General features: G+C 41.8%; 1 protein-coding gene across 5 annotated transcripts in view; it reads left to right on the top strand.

Moving 5' to 3' along the window:
• Nucleotides 1-466: 466 nt before the first annotated feature.
• The window catches only part of REPS2 (RALBP1 associated Eps domain containing 2), a 138,805-nt gene continuing 123,932 nt past the window's right edge, over nt 467-15,339 (top strand). For all 5 annotated transcript variants that reach the window (XM_067566094.1, XM_067566091.1, XM_067566093.1 and 2 more), the window contains exon 1: nt 467-1,091. In XM_067566094.1, the coding sequence (XP_067422195.1) occupies nt 879-1,091 (213 nt within the window). In that variant the 5' untranslated portion in view covers nt 467-878. The remainder of the gene's footprint in view (nt 1,092-15,339) is intronic.

Here is a 15,339-nt window from a genome sequence, read left to right as displayed (position 1 = left end):
AAAGAAGGATTCATAGTCTTGTGGTCAAGGTGTTACTTTGGGAGGTCCCTGCTTTGCCATAAACTTCCTCTGTAAGCCGGTCTCTGGGTGCCTGAATTCCCCAGCTGTACCGTGGGGATAATGGCACTTCCCTACCTCACAGGGGCCTTGCCAGGATAGATCCATTGAAGCCTGGGGGTGGCATTCAGACACTCCATCAAAGGAGGCCATGTAAGCACCTCCGCCAGCTGGGCGGGCCGGCCCTCGGTCCCTCGATAGCCTGCTGACCATTTATTTCCCGAGGCTGCAATGGAGTAGCTAAGGACACAGGGGACAAGAGCTGGGGAGTGGAGCGTCTGGGGCCTGCTCTAGCATCGGAGGGGTTCCTCCCAGCCCATCCCCGACCCGTAAGGGGCCCGATACAAGGCGGCCCCGCTGACATTCCCGACCCGCGGGAACCCTTCACTGCCCCCCCCGACTGAGCGGACGGGCGGGTGCAGCAGAGCTCCCCAACCCTCTCCAGCCCAGCAGACCTCCTGCGGTCGCCTTCTCTTCCCCCCGGCGGCCGCTCTGCCCCGCTGCGTTCCGGGCGGCGGGCGGCCGAGCGGTGCCTCTCCCCCCCCGGCCCCGCCGCGCTTCGGCGTGTTCCCGCTCGCCGGCCCCGGCCGGGGCACGTCCCGCTCTGCTCCTGCGGGGGCCGCTGGCGGGCGGGCGGGCGCGGGCTAAGGCAGCCGCGCGCTGTCTGGCTGCTGCCTGCGGCAGGCGGGGAGGGGGAAGGTGCTGACTGAGCGGCTCGGCGGCGGCGGCGGCTGCTCTGCAGAGAGCCGGCGCGGCTCCGCACCGGGGGAGGCGGGGACGGGCACCTTCTCTCTCCCCCTCGCCGGCTCCGCGGCCGCCCCATGGAGCCGGGACCCGCTGGGGCTGCCGCCGGGGGAGCGGGGCTGCTCCTGCCTCTCAGCGACACCGAGCAGCAGCGCTACTCCGAGCTCTTCTCGCTCTGCTGCCCGCCGCCGCCGCCGCCGCCCGAGGGGGGCTCGGCGCCAGCCGCCGGCGGGAGCAAAGTGGGCGACTTGTTCCGGGCGTCGCAGCTCCCTGCGGACACGCTGCGCCAGGTGGGTGAAGGCGGGGAGCGGGGGGCGCTCGGCTGGCCTGGCTTGCTCTGCTCTGCTGCCCCCGAGGGGGCACTTGCCTGGGCGGATTCCCCTAGCCCTGGCGCCCCCCCCCCCCCCCGAAGGGGGAAGGGTCGGGGATGGGCGGGGGGCACTTGCCTCTCAGCTGATTCGCCGGCCCTGGCTCAGCCCGCTCGGGGCGGGAGGAATCGGGGTGTATCAGCTGCACCCTGGGCAGAAAGTTTTTTCCCTCTGTCTTTTGTTCTTGTTGATCGGTGCCACTCACACGCTCCTGTCTTCCCCCCCCTCCGCCCCCCTAGTTTTAATACGACGCAGATAAACCCGGGGGTTTAAGCCGCCAAGTGACACCTCTGCAGAAAGTTGGGAAAATATGTGTAGAATTTCCCTGCGCTGTGCATTGCAATCCTACTACAGGGAGTGCTGCTGGGTTTAGGGTTTTAGTTGTGTGAGCAAAAAAGCAAACTTTTTTTTTTTTGTCGTGATCCAATGTCTTTAAAAAAAGAAAGAAAAGAAGTCTTGAGTTTTTGATGAGTCTTGTTGGTAAGACTGTTGCTAAACATTTTAAAAAATGTTTAGATTGTTTTGAATTTAGCTATCCAGGAAAGTTAAACACTACTCAAAATGTTAGTGTGTGGCATTAAATTCATATATGGTATTTAACCGCTAATGTTTCATACATTGTAAGTGGCAAGTATTCTGAATTTTTATTATTAGGATTCAGAGATTTTTAACAGAACTGGAGTATTTACTAACTTCAGCTAGTTTAACCCCTCTTCCTACTCTTTTAATAGTCTAAGAGTCTGAAACAAATAAGTATCCCACTAATTGTTGAAGTTGTATATTCGGCTGCAATCTGTTTATTATTTGCTATATAATTCTCTGCTACCGGCTCTAGAAATATTGTAGCAGTAAACTTTGCACTGTCACAGTTGTATGTGGCAGTTTTTGACATCGCTTTGTATCTGAAATGTGTTTTGGCAGACACAAATTTGTAATTTTTAACATTTTTTAAAAATCTGCCCTTAACTGTCTTGTAAATATTGCAAAAGGCTGGTCAGTAGCTGCTGTTTCATGCTCTAGGTGTTTACATATTAGTGGTGGGTGATATGGCTGTTTGTACTGTTTGCACAACAGTGTACATTGATAGTCATTTGGGATCCCTTGGGATGAATGCAAGATTATTTGCTATCCTTGGGGATAGATATGTAATATTTTTCTTTATCTTTACATAACTATGAGTTTAAACAAATTAAGTATTATCATTAATTTCATTAGACACACTTATAATGTTGTGTATCAAAACTGATCTACATTTATTGTGGTTGGTAATTCCCAGTTTTAAGAATCATACTGGGTATATTTTATTCTTGGATTGTCACCAAAAATCTTAGCAATGTAACAGTTAAAATGTATGTAAAATTAAATATTATATATGTGTGCTTACAAATGATGAAATTTCCGTATGCTAAGCAGGTCTTAATTCTTTTCCACCTGTGGAATAGTAATTTGATTAACTCAGTGTAGTAGCACATTCCTGTTAGTAATAAACTAAACCTAGAAAGAAAAACACTGGACTTGTATTTTGTCGACAAGAATTTAAGAAATGCTTTAATTCCGAAATCCTTGTTATATATCAAACACAAACAAAGTCAAGATTAAGTTGAAGAATGTGTATAACTGGCCCAGGTTTACAGGTACTAAACTTCTGTACTGTTTCCCTGGAAACAGTCTTGCCTTCTCTTAATGAGCATATAATTTGGATTTACATAATGTGCAAATGATGCTGAAGTACAACAGGGGAAATTACTTCCATGACCAGATGACCTAGGCCCCCTCATCCCCTTCCCCCACCAGGTGCTGCTTACCTAATAATATCAGGAGAAAAAATGTTGCCGGTCACTTTAGTGCCACTGTTAGGAGTCAAAGAGTATGTCTACACTGCACACTCACACTGGTGTGTAGAGTGCATACACTGCACGCCCTTGCCCCATCCCCACTGGCATGGGTATAAATAGTAATGTAGACCAGATGTTCTCAAATTTGATCGTGCCCTCCTTCTTTGTGTTGGTAGTAGTTTGCACCCCCTACTCCCGTTCTCTAGCCGCCCAGCTCTGAATGTGCACAGTAAGATTTTGTTTATCCCCCTAAAGCTTCTCATGCCATCCCAAAATACATTCTGCACCTCCTCCCCCCCAATTTGAGAACCTCCTGTCTAGACAGAGACATTGCTTAGGCAAGTAGAGAATAGACAAGCTAGAACCTTAGGGTGCGTACCCTACATGTCTCTCTACGCATCCAAGCAGTTTTTCCCCATAGCAGTGTAGTGTCCTGCTGCCTCCACACTGCTGAACTTTTCCACACTGCCAGAGCCTTTCACTGCCATGTGTAGCTACACGCGGCAGTGAAGAGACAGCCTGCTTTTTGCTGTGACATGTAACTACAAGTACCCTACGCATCGCCACCAGTGCAGACAAGGCCAAAGTGTGGATGGATCTGCTGTGATTCAGTGTGCGCTCCTTACAAGTGTTTGCAGGACTTCACCCACCTTGATCTAATTGCAGGGTTAGGGCCTTAAATTTATGAACATTGGGGAAAGGAAAAAGAATTTCAAATGAAAGAATGCTTACGGCACTTATTTTTAAAAGGAAAACTAGATTTGTATCAGTAACTTCAAGATTATCAATTAATCTTATTAGTGATTTTTCGTAATACTGTTTTATTTTTGGCATAGTATATTAGCACTGTCTGAGTTGAGTGTGGTTTATTATAGTATTGCATGCATTTTCTTGCCAGACTTTAGCTGGCAACGTTTTGTGATTTTCACTTGTTTGTTTCAGAATTCCTTCCAGGTCCTTCTGATGTACAGAGAGACTTATTCATAAACAGGTTTACAATTGACTTGAATAGTATTACTTGTGTGAGTCAACTTGCATCCTGCAACTGGATCCACACAAGTGAACCCCTGTACACTTGCTGTGCCCAAGTGGCTTCAGTGGGGCATTCATGCAAGTGAATCCTTGTTCCTGAATTGATCCAGTAGCAGAATCTGGCCTTTTGTACTTGCAGGATGAGGCTCTAAATCAGCAGGCTGTTGTAACTAGAGGTTTTGTAAAGGTTGTTCATGTGACCATATTTATAACAATTGAGGCTTTATGATCAGTGTCCCAAAGATTTCCATAAAGATGGGCGTTTCTGGGCAGTTTATAAAGATGGATCAGAAAAGAACAATAGCCAAGAACTTCATGAAAAAGAGAACTGCAAAAGTGCTTTCTGTTTCACATTCAGATAAAAAGAACTAGTTAAGTCAAATATTCTATCTTTCTAGATATGTAGTAAGAAGACCATCTTCATTAATTCACAAAATCAAAATATGATCCAACCCCAAACTACAGTTTTGTAAATCTTTTCACAACACTGAATTTATTAATTAGCTGTGGATCAAAGCTTAGATATAGTTATATAATGTTTTAAAATATAATTTCTCAAAGATTTTGTCCTCAGGTTTGTTTGGTTTGTTTTTTTTTACAGCTAATGAAAATAAAAAAATTCTCAAGGGTAAACTCTTAAACTTCTGTATATAGAATACCATTTCAGCCTTTAATTAAGTTTACTCTTAATTCTCTCTGTTGGTCATGGTAGAAACCACCACCATCAAAAGTATTAGCTAACATTTTGAAACAGGATAATCTAACAAGGAAAAACTTTGGAAAGTTGTCACAAGAAAAATTTTATAGTTGGTTTTCTGAATTATTTTCACTTTGCTTTTATCATCCTTAAAGCAGGCAGTCTGATCAGTTTTGATCCACAGATAATACAGTGCTGGAAACATAAAATAAAACGGCGGTGTGTAATATCTGGTTGCCACTGATAAAGGTTCCACTGGTTTTAGGAAGAGGTGACTAGCTTGTGTTGATAGATAACTTGTTTGTTTGGTAATAGTGGCTTAACAACAGGGCTTTTACTTCTTTTTTTTTTTTTTTTTTTTTTTTTAAAGAAGATTTTTTTGCTTAGTGCTTAGTATGCAAGCTTCTATGCTGCCTCATTCAGCTAGTTGTGGGGCTGTAATTGCCCTGTAGGAGACATAGATTGGAATGGTACGCTCCAGGTCTGGATTGCAGTTGAACTGAGCTCTGCACAGACCAGGAGGAGAATGTGCTTTATGCCATCTTTGCATTCCTCAGATTCTGTAGACAGATGAGTGGAACCCCATGTTTTTCACAAATGCGAAATAAAATTAGAATGAAAAACATCTGATAAAATAAAATAGAAAAATATCTTACCCTGCAGTGGCAGCTCCTGTCCTGTGGGTCTGGGCCCAGCTCCCTGCTCCTGGTGTTGTGACCTGATGCGTAGGGTCTCAACACTGCTCAGGTTTGGCCAGTCCGCTCCTTTGTCATGACTGCGGGGGGGCAGCCAGGCCAAATTTGAGTGAGTGGCGTTGCAACCTGGAGCATGGATTTACAGCACCACTCTCTCTAATTTTGACGCCCCTTCACCCCGCATCCTGTTGCAACACTGGAGCGTGGAGCAGGGCCCATTTTACCTGCTCGCTAGAGCACCCCTCACCTTTACCCCAAACCGTAGGGCTCAAGACATAACCCGGTTAAGGCACCCCCACCCTTTCCCATTCCTTGGGGCTCTGAGGGAAAGGCACCCACCTATACCCTATTCACACTTTATGGCGCAGGGTCACCCATTCCCAGTCCGTAGGGCTCTGGGTGTAATTCTCTTTGGGCTTATAGGATCTTTTACCAGTGAAGTAGCCTTACACAATAATATCCTTGTTCTCTATTTATTAACAATTACCAAAACAGATAACACACACACTAAGCATACAATGTTTAGCCCTGTGGGACAGCAGCTGCTGCTGCAGTGTTAGTATGGGATGGGCTCACTCTGCAACTCTTCCCTGTCTCCAGGCGTCCTCCCCTCCCCCAAGGGCAGGACCTGACTGCCTCTGGGCCTCCCAGGATAAAACAAAATTCACAAAAAATTATTTAAAAAATAAAAATAATTTCTCAGGGCTTTACAGATAGAGAATGGAGAGATCCTCCGCTTGAGCTGGAGCAGCCCTAGGGATTGCTCTAATTTATATTGTGCTGCTATGGCAGCCTCAGGAACCATCCAGCAGTCCATAATAGCTAGAAGGCAGCATGTCTTGGCCTGGTTCCTTCTCCCTCCTCCCAGGAGGCCACTAGGCTGTGGACTGTGGAGAGACTCAGCATAAGGCCGTTTTGATAATCCTGTGCCATTTAGAAATCTTCCTTATGCTAGAGGTATATTCGATGGGGTTCGGTTTAAAATGGTTTTGTGGTCCCTTATACCTCTAGGGCTGGCATACAGGGGCCAGAGCAGAAGCTAGAACCTGTGCTTTAATCTCTTCTCTCTCCCTTGCTGGGCTTCAAGAGTTTGTATTTGTGGGAAGAGTGTGATAATCCTTTGAGGAGGAAGGAAGCTGTTATACAGCCATTACTTTTCTGGTCAATCACAGAGTAACATTATAAGCATGAGCTTGAAGGGAAGTCTCTTCCCACCTTCTTTGCCTGTAGTACTCTGGCTTGTATAACAGGAGGAAAAAAAGAGGTGGGGGATGGGGGCCACAGGAATCCATCAGGGATGAGTCAAAAACTGTAGGAATGAAATGACAAGCATGCTCCTAAATAACAGGAGGACAAGGGAATGGTTATGGTAAGATTCAAGAGGCTATGTAGATCAAACAAGTGCCCTTTAGAAAAATGGGAATTGGACCACAGTGAAGCTAATGAAACATGAAAACTAGGAGGGCTAAGTGGAAAAGCAAATGGCCAAAGATATAAAAACAAATACCAGCACATTCCTCAAATATATCTGAAGCAGGAAGCCTTGCCATACATTGGTAGGTTTGTTGGAATGATAGGTAGTAAAGAGAGCAATTAAAGAGGATAAGGACATTGAAGAGATGCTAAATGGTTTATTTGCACTAGTCTTTGTTACAGAGGAGACTGGGGAGATACTTACCCTGGTCCTACATTTTTCAGGTAATGTAGATGGGTAAATTGATATTGTCAGAGTAAAATGCTAAAAGAGGAAATGCTGGAAAAAATGAATTGCTAACAAACAATCTGATTAAAATCAGCTCCTATGCAGAGGAAATTGTTGCGTGCTTTTATTTATTTTTTTAATGGTGGTAGAGGCAGTGTTGGGAATTACACCAGTGAGTCTCACTTCAGTAGTAGAAAAGTGGTTGAAATAATGACTAAAAATAGAATGATAAAGCATCTAGATGAATCGATATAATAGGAGAAACCAGCATGGTTTCCTTAAACTATGTAATTATGCCTCTCTAATTTACTAGAAATCCTTGAATGTGTCCACAAAATGTGCATAAGGGAGATAAAGGACATGATTTATTTAGAGTTTCAAAAAGCCTTAGATAAAATCCCTCACAGGAAACTTTTAAGGTAACATTGTAAAATGTCCGGTGCCCCTAAGTTTGGACTAGGATCAGTGTCCATCTGTTTGGTTGTTAGTTATCTGGAAAAGGAAGAGGACAGTGAAGTGATAAAATGTATTTAGGTTCATCAGGAGTAGAGGGAAATGAACAGCATCAGACAGCGCTAACAAAGCTAAGTGAATGGGCAACGCAATGGCAAATGGAAGAAATTAAATGTTTACAAATACAGAGTAATGTACATTGGAATGAATAGTTTGTATTACACATGTACATTACTGAGCTCTAATTTAATTGTAACCATTTAGGGAAATGTGTGCAACTCCCTGAAAACATTTGCTTAATGTGTAAGTCCAAAAAATCAAATAGAATGTTAAGATTGAATGCTGGGTTCATTTCTGGCCAATCTGTCTCAAAAAAAGATGTAACAAAAATAGAAGGTGATCCAGTGACTGGTGACAAATAAGAGGCAGAGAGAGACTCCTGTATGAGGAGAGATTGAAAAAACTAGAACTGCCTAAAGTAGAGAAGAGATAGGGTCATGCAAAATAATGAATGGTCAATTATCTAGCCTCTCCTACTTATCCTTTCTCATAATATGAGAACAAGGGGACATAAATCAAACTGAAAGACATTAAATTTAAACCTGATAAAAGGAAATTGTTACACAACATATAATTAATTGTGGAACTCACTGCCACAAGATATCACTGAGGCCAAATGCTTAGTATAATTTAAAAAAGGTTTGAAATTTTTATGGATATTGAGAACATCTGTGACTAGAAAAAAATTTTTTTGGAGGGGGCAGAGGGCCCCTCATGCTTCAGGGCAAAAGCCAACCACTAATTGATGATGGTTAGGAAGATATTTCCATTATGTGTGGAATGTTTCATTGTCGTCCACTATGGGCTTTCTTGCACCTTCGTCTGAAGTACCTGGTTCTGGACACCATTGGAAACAGGATACTAGACTAGATGGACTGCTGTTCTGATCTGGTAGTATTTTTCTGAAGGTATAGGAATAAGCAATGAGTCTGCCAAAGTGTCAATAACATTTCATCGGGTTTATGCTCCCTGAGTATATTGAAATGTTGATACTACACATATTAATTGCTGCACAACAGGTGGCTATTATGGCTGTTTTGCAGTGTTTCTTTCTTTCTGGACAGTCAAGTGTGACCTGATTTCAAAAGCACTGCAAACAAGCACTGAGTACAGCATCTGCTGTATCATTGCACAATGCAGAAATGCGTGCAGTTAGACCTGTAAAGTACTAACAGAATTTGTATTTGCATGGTGTTTTAAAATATATTCTTTATGTAATATATGTATTTTCTGTAGTATTACTCTGTGATTCACAATGAGAAGGTATGTTTTGGCTAGCTTTAATAACTATCACTATTAATCTGTTTAATTGAAGATGTCAATTGAGCAGAGAATCTGGAGGACAGGAAGATGGCAATCAGATGTTTGTAAGATTTGTAATTTCTGTAATGTGTGACTCAGAATAGCTAGAGAGACGGGATGGATTCGACTATCGCTACTCAGAATAACTAGTAAGATTCACAATACAGACATACTAGCTACGTGATATGCTTTAATTTAATCTTTACACTGTACTGTAATTTTCACTTTATATTTTATTTCTCCTAAGTCCCTGTGATATACAGGAAACCTTATTTGTAAACTAATTTGCACCTTTGTAAGTGTATGAGAGATTTTAGAGTTACAGACTTCAAATAGCTTACTAGCATATACCTAATAGTTTATAAAGAAAAGTGCATTCTTTCAACTTTTGTGGTCAAACAACCTGTATTATTTTGAGCTCCATAGATTGCAGACACTAGTTATATGATGGTGCTGTAGCTACACAAATACTGCATTTTTAAGTTGGAACTATCCTTGTATTTCTGACAAATTATATTGCTTTTCTTCTACATGCCTAACAGGTTAATTTATCTTTATGGTGACATGTTACTATGGTTACCGTGAGTTGTTTGACCACAGTGTTGTGCTAAAAGCAGGAGTCTGAGTAGATTTAAAAAAAACCCAATGAACTCTAACATTCCAGGTGAAAAATGCCAGTAATTTTGTTGGTTCTTAATTTTAGAGTACAGAACTGTTAGGTAGAGAGACAAGGTCGGTGAAATAGTATCGTTTATTGGCCCAACTTCTGTTTGTGAAAGAGACAAGTGTTTGAGCTCCACAGACCAACTGTTAGGTGGGAAGAGTGGAATGAATGTCAGTCTTAAGGCAATTCCCCAAGATAGAGTGAGAGTTTTGGCAGCAAGAATGTAAGGATTATGATATTTCTGATTGGGGAAAGTCACGGCTTATCATTTCTTTTAAACAGGTAAATGTGTCACTCCCTTAGGGCCAAGCTTTGCCCATTTACTTAGGCATGAGCTGTGTGTGGGCATCCATGAGCAGAATTTGGCTCTAAGGTTCTCTTGGTCTTGAAAATATAACGTAGTTAACTGGCTTCGAGTAGATGTTGGATTCTAACAACGTGCATGTTGTGATGTGGGGACAGTGCCTGTCTCTGTCTGCAGGAAGCAGATGCCTGTAATTTCGAGGAGGAATATTTCTCTTGAGAGATTTGTTAATTTTATGTGTCTGTGTGAGATAAACATCCTGTCTGACGTAAAACAAGTGATTGCTTGCCGTGTTGTTGTAGCTGTATTGGTCTCAGGATACAAGAGAGACAAGGTAAGTGAGGTAACATCTTTTATTGGATCAGCTTCTGTTGGTGAAAGAGACAAGCTCTGTGTGAGCTTGAAAGTTGGTCCAATAACAGATACAACCCTCATCCTCAAACAAGTGAGATTTTTTTATTCACAGGAAGTAGAGGTCTAATACCCATTTAATGTATAGATAGACCTAACTGATGTCATTCTGGCTTTTTAAGTATCAGAAGGGCATAGGGTCCAAAGAGCAATTAAGGAAGGCAGACAATAGTATACTGAGAACTCTGGGGAAAAAATAATACATTATTATTGCTATTTGAGCATCACCAGTGTGCTTCGCTTTGTACAAACAGAGGGAGGCACAGATCCAAGGAAATTAGTCTAAACTTAGATGTTAGAGTTCAGATGTATAATACACAGGCTGAAATGTAAGACTTCAAGTAGAGCGATTTTCATGATGTGTACTATATAAATGGTCATTCAAAGACCTTAATACATCTTAAACCAGTGGTCCCCAAACCTTCTATCTCATGCCCCCCTTTACCTCTGTTCTTGCCCCCTTCTGCTCCCTCCAGCTGGGAGTGGGGCCACGGTGGGGGGGCGCTGCGGTCAGGGCCAGGGCTTGGACCAGGGCCAAAGCAGCCGTGGGCCAAAGTAGGGGGCCAGGAGGCGGAGGCTGCAGCCGGGCCTGGAGCAGAGCTCAGGGCTGGATGGTGCTCCCTCCCCACTTCCCAGGGGCGCTGGCCTGGGCCCAACTTCATCCTCCAAAACAAGGTTAGGGACTAATGGTTTTGGGTACCTCAGTTTTTGGGTATCCAATATGAGACACCTTAATGGGAACTGATTTGCAGAAATTGCTAAGCACCCACTCTCTGAAAACTATGTCTCCTTGATGGTGTCTCAACTTGGGCACCCAGAAATTGAAGCATCCAAAACCACTAGTGACTTTTGAAAAATTAGGCCAATGTATTTCCATAAATGACACTGAGAATTGGCATAATTTAGGCCAACCACTTCCCCCCATCCAGGAAAGGAAAGCTAGTGGGAAGCCAGGGATTTGAGTACCTACATGAGCAAGAGGGAGGCACAGATCCATTGGTAACTCCGATTCTTTGAAAGGTGGCTCTAGCATGACTTAAGACAGCTAAGTATTTCTGTAACCTTTTTTTTCCTTATGAGTGTTCTTGTCCTAGATATACTTAGATAAATCTAGTGTATTCAGTATATAATTGTGTAAACAAATCTAAATGTTTATGTACAGTGCTATGCAAACACTCTTGTGTATAAGTATTCTAAAGCTACTCTCTGGTTTGATCAGTGGTGTTCATATTAAATCTGGTCATATTCTGTTTCCCAAGGGAGATGTGTGTAAAAGTGCAAATTGCTGGGTGCATTTAGTCCATAAACATCCATAAGAGGGATTGTATATAATTTGATAGCGTGACCTGAGCACAAAGGGTTAACTACATGCAAAGGATTAATTTGCAAAAGATTGGACAAAGTGGATTTTTGACCAAAAACAAAAGTAAAGACTTGTGCTTCATACAGGAAATTGTTTTATACTTGACTAAGTGAAATATTTGGAAAATAACATTGGAAATATTTTACTATGGTAGGATGGCAAAATGCTGTGGATGCATTATCTCATTTATGTTTGTGATTCCTCAGCATGCTCACTCCAATTATTTTAACCTTAACTTCTTATTGTGAAGCATCTGCCATGTTCTTGGCTGTAGTATGAGTGTTGTGTTCTAGAATGAAATTGGAAAATGTTTTCGTAAGATTTGTCTTGGTCCACATATACTAGCAGTCAGCTACTGTGCAGTTTGAAAAAAAGGATGGTGGTCTTTAGATTAGTTTGACCAGAGACTGAATGGCTCAGGGACAGGCAATGGGAGATGGAATGTTTTAGGTTGGTGTTGCTGGTCCAGCTTGAGCTCAGTTTATTACTAGTCAACAGTTATTTCATGGCTGTTAAGTGGACGGTGTGTAAGTGGTTGATGAACCCACTATTGTTCCTATTTCATACAAGCTGGCAAACAAAACTTCAACAAGTTTGATCCAATTTAAAATAATACCCTAACTGCTGTCTTTAGAAAAATATCCATCTTGAGAGCTTCCCCATTGTAATTACATGGCTATCATAGCACATTATTCAGTCACCTACTTAAATCTCAATATTCATTATCTCCACAGCTTCCTCACTTTCTTGAGCAATCTTCTCTTCCTGAATAAGCCACAGGGACAAACTTATTCACTGAAAATATCCTTCCGTTGCTATTTCTGTTTCCAGGATCTCTGGGTTTTCATTTTATATCATCCTATGATCTTGGTGTGAGACTTAGGTAGTCCTCGTCTCCTTCAGATAATAGTAAGGATCAAGGCTGGCAAATGCTACCAGATGTAGTGCTTACTGCTATGACTAGTCATGATTCTAAGCTCTGCATTAGGTAGACAATGTTTATAGGGACAGGCTCTACAAACGACGAGTCTCAAGTCACTTGTCATCAATAAATCTTTCGGATTCAGTTAACTTTTCTAAAAAAAAAATCTCTCCTTCTCTAATGTCATTCCACAACAGAAAACATTTCTCAGAGAAAAAATATTTTTTCACCTTAGGAGCCCCAGCTATTGGAAACATTTCACTTTTAATGCATTATTTACTTATTTACAAACCTATTACTTGATTTCTTTGAAAGATGCCAAATTGCCAACCTTTGAGATTGAAATAATGTATCTATCTATCCTCAGGAAATGTTCTGTATAGGAAATAACAGTACAAACTCTCCATACTATCTCTGTAATTTGCATCAAAGATGATATAGAGAGAGCATTTTTAGAGACATTAGAATAGTTTAGTTTTTCATTGAATTCTTGGCTTTTCTGCTGAAGGAGATTATATTCATGAAGTAAGTTCTGTAAAATCAAGTTTATACACAACCTAAGACAGAAATGTGGATATAAAGTATGACAGGCTAACAGAAACAACCACAAGTTCACCCCCAATTTAGAATAATATGTTTAGAACTGGTAGAAATGTTTAGAATTTTGAAACTTGATAAATAAATGGAAGAAAAACTTTGACAGAATTTTTCCCCTTTTTGATCAGCTCTAAATACATTATTTCTTGCCTTTGAAGAATATTTGTCATGGTCCTTGTAACTCATATTGCCATCAAAGCACACTATTCAGTCACCTTTACCAAACCACTTCTAGATAGAGGAAAACACAGACTAGATGTGCTATTATAAAAGATTCATATTCCTTGATTGGAAATTGAGGTACAGTATAATAGTTTTGTTGTTAATTTGAAGTCATGTATTCATAAGTGGGGTTTAGGTTGAATAAGTTATTTCTTTAGTCAATACAACCTACATTTGGTCATCAAAGGGATGTATTTCAACACAACAAGAGCAAATAGATTGGCTGATATGAAAATGACCTTGCTGGATTTTAGTTTAGTGATGGGGAAAAGAAGAATGTATTAGAGAGCTGTTTTTCAAGGTAATATATTGGTTGAAACCATAGCTAATACTATAGAAGGTCAAGGAAGGGAAAAAGCTAAATATCTTCTACACAAATCCTGTGTGCAGTAAAGTTGTTGAATTGGAGCTGCTCGTTTTCATTTAAGTAACATGTAGACAGCTCCTTCAGTCCTGAAAGAAAGCCAGAACTTTCAACAAAGGAGATTTTAATTACTGGGATATTGATTAAGATAACCATGCAAAACCAAAGAAGGTAAGTGCATTAGAGGCATTGCTGGATTGCTTTAATAAATACTTGGTTGAACAGCAGCCTGCCATAGTAGGAGAATATTAGGGAACTAATTGTAGGAAATGAGCCAGATATGATAAATAGGATTGATGCAGGGAATGTTTAAAATCTAGAGTCCACAACTTAGAAATGCCAAGAGGGTAAATAGTGAAGAAAGAAACAATTTTTACTGAGCAAAAATGACTTTAAGAGAATGTATTTATTTGTTTTTAACTTGGAGTAACAGGTATCCTTTGTGACCCCCATGATGCAGCCTGATCAGAGGGAAACCTTGGTGTATCACGGTAGAAATAGTCTGATCAAGGAGCCCAGCACATAGGAGAGAATGGAGGCATGAAGTACTTACTCCAATAAGGCTCCACAGCACCTTAATTTAATCTGAGTGACCTGAAATGACATATTTCAATTTAATTTTCCTGAAGAAAAATTAAAAAAATTCAACGAAACAGAAATTTTCCTGTGAAAAATTTAGATTTTGGAGAAACTGCATTTTCTCTTGGAAAATCATTTCAGTGGAATGTTCATGACCAGCTCTAGTGCCTGTTATCTAGCTAAGGAGGATTTGGCAGGACTCATGGGAGCAGTAGACTTTGCCTCCAAGTATGCGAACCACCCTCCCCATCTTCTGCAGTCCCTCCGGTAATCTTCGGGGGCCTTCTTGCTCAATTTGCCTACAATTGGAGAAAGATTACCACAGATTGCTGGGTGTTGGACGTCGTACACTGGGGGTACCTCATAGAGTTTCCTTGCCCCCTTGTCACCCTCACATACAACAACGGGAAACCCATCACAACACAATCTCCTCCAAGAGGAAGCAAACACCCTCCTCCAGAAGGGTGCAATAGAACACGTTCCATGTCAATATCATGGTTGTGGATTTTACTCCCCCTATTTCCTCATACTGAAGAAAGGGGGGGCAGTATTTGCTCCATTTTAAACCAATTAATCCACAAGTTCCAATTCTGCATGGTTATACTTCTCCAGATTCTCCTCTACCTTCCCCCCAGAGCCTAGTTCACGGTTCTCGATATGAAAGACTCCTATTTTCATGTGGACATACATCCTGCCCATTGCAAATTCTTTCACTTCATGGTAGACCACTCACACTATCAGTTCCGAATTCTTCCAGTCAGAATAGCCACTGCTCCATGCATCTTCATGAAAGTCTTTGCGGTAGTGGCAGCCTATATGAGATGTCTTGACCACTTGTTGTTCTCATATTTAGACAACTGGCTCCTAGTTGTGTTGTCCTGGGAGTGTCTCCTGACCACTATCAATACCCTACGAAACCTCCTTGCAAGGCTAGGGATCTGCATCAATGAAGACAAGTCAACTCTTGT

The sequence above is a fragment of the Emydura macquarii genome, unplaced genomic scaffold (assembly GCF_026122565.2).
Source record: "Emydura macquarii macquarii isolate MOO-44397 ecotype Brisbane River unplaced genomic scaffold, CSIRO-AGI_Emac_v2 contig_2734, whole genome shotgun sequence".
NCBI classification, from domain to species: Eukaryota; Metazoa; Chordata; order Testudines; family Chelidae; genus Emydura; species Emydura macquarii.
This window is presented reverse-complemented; position numbering and strand designations above follow the sequence as displayed.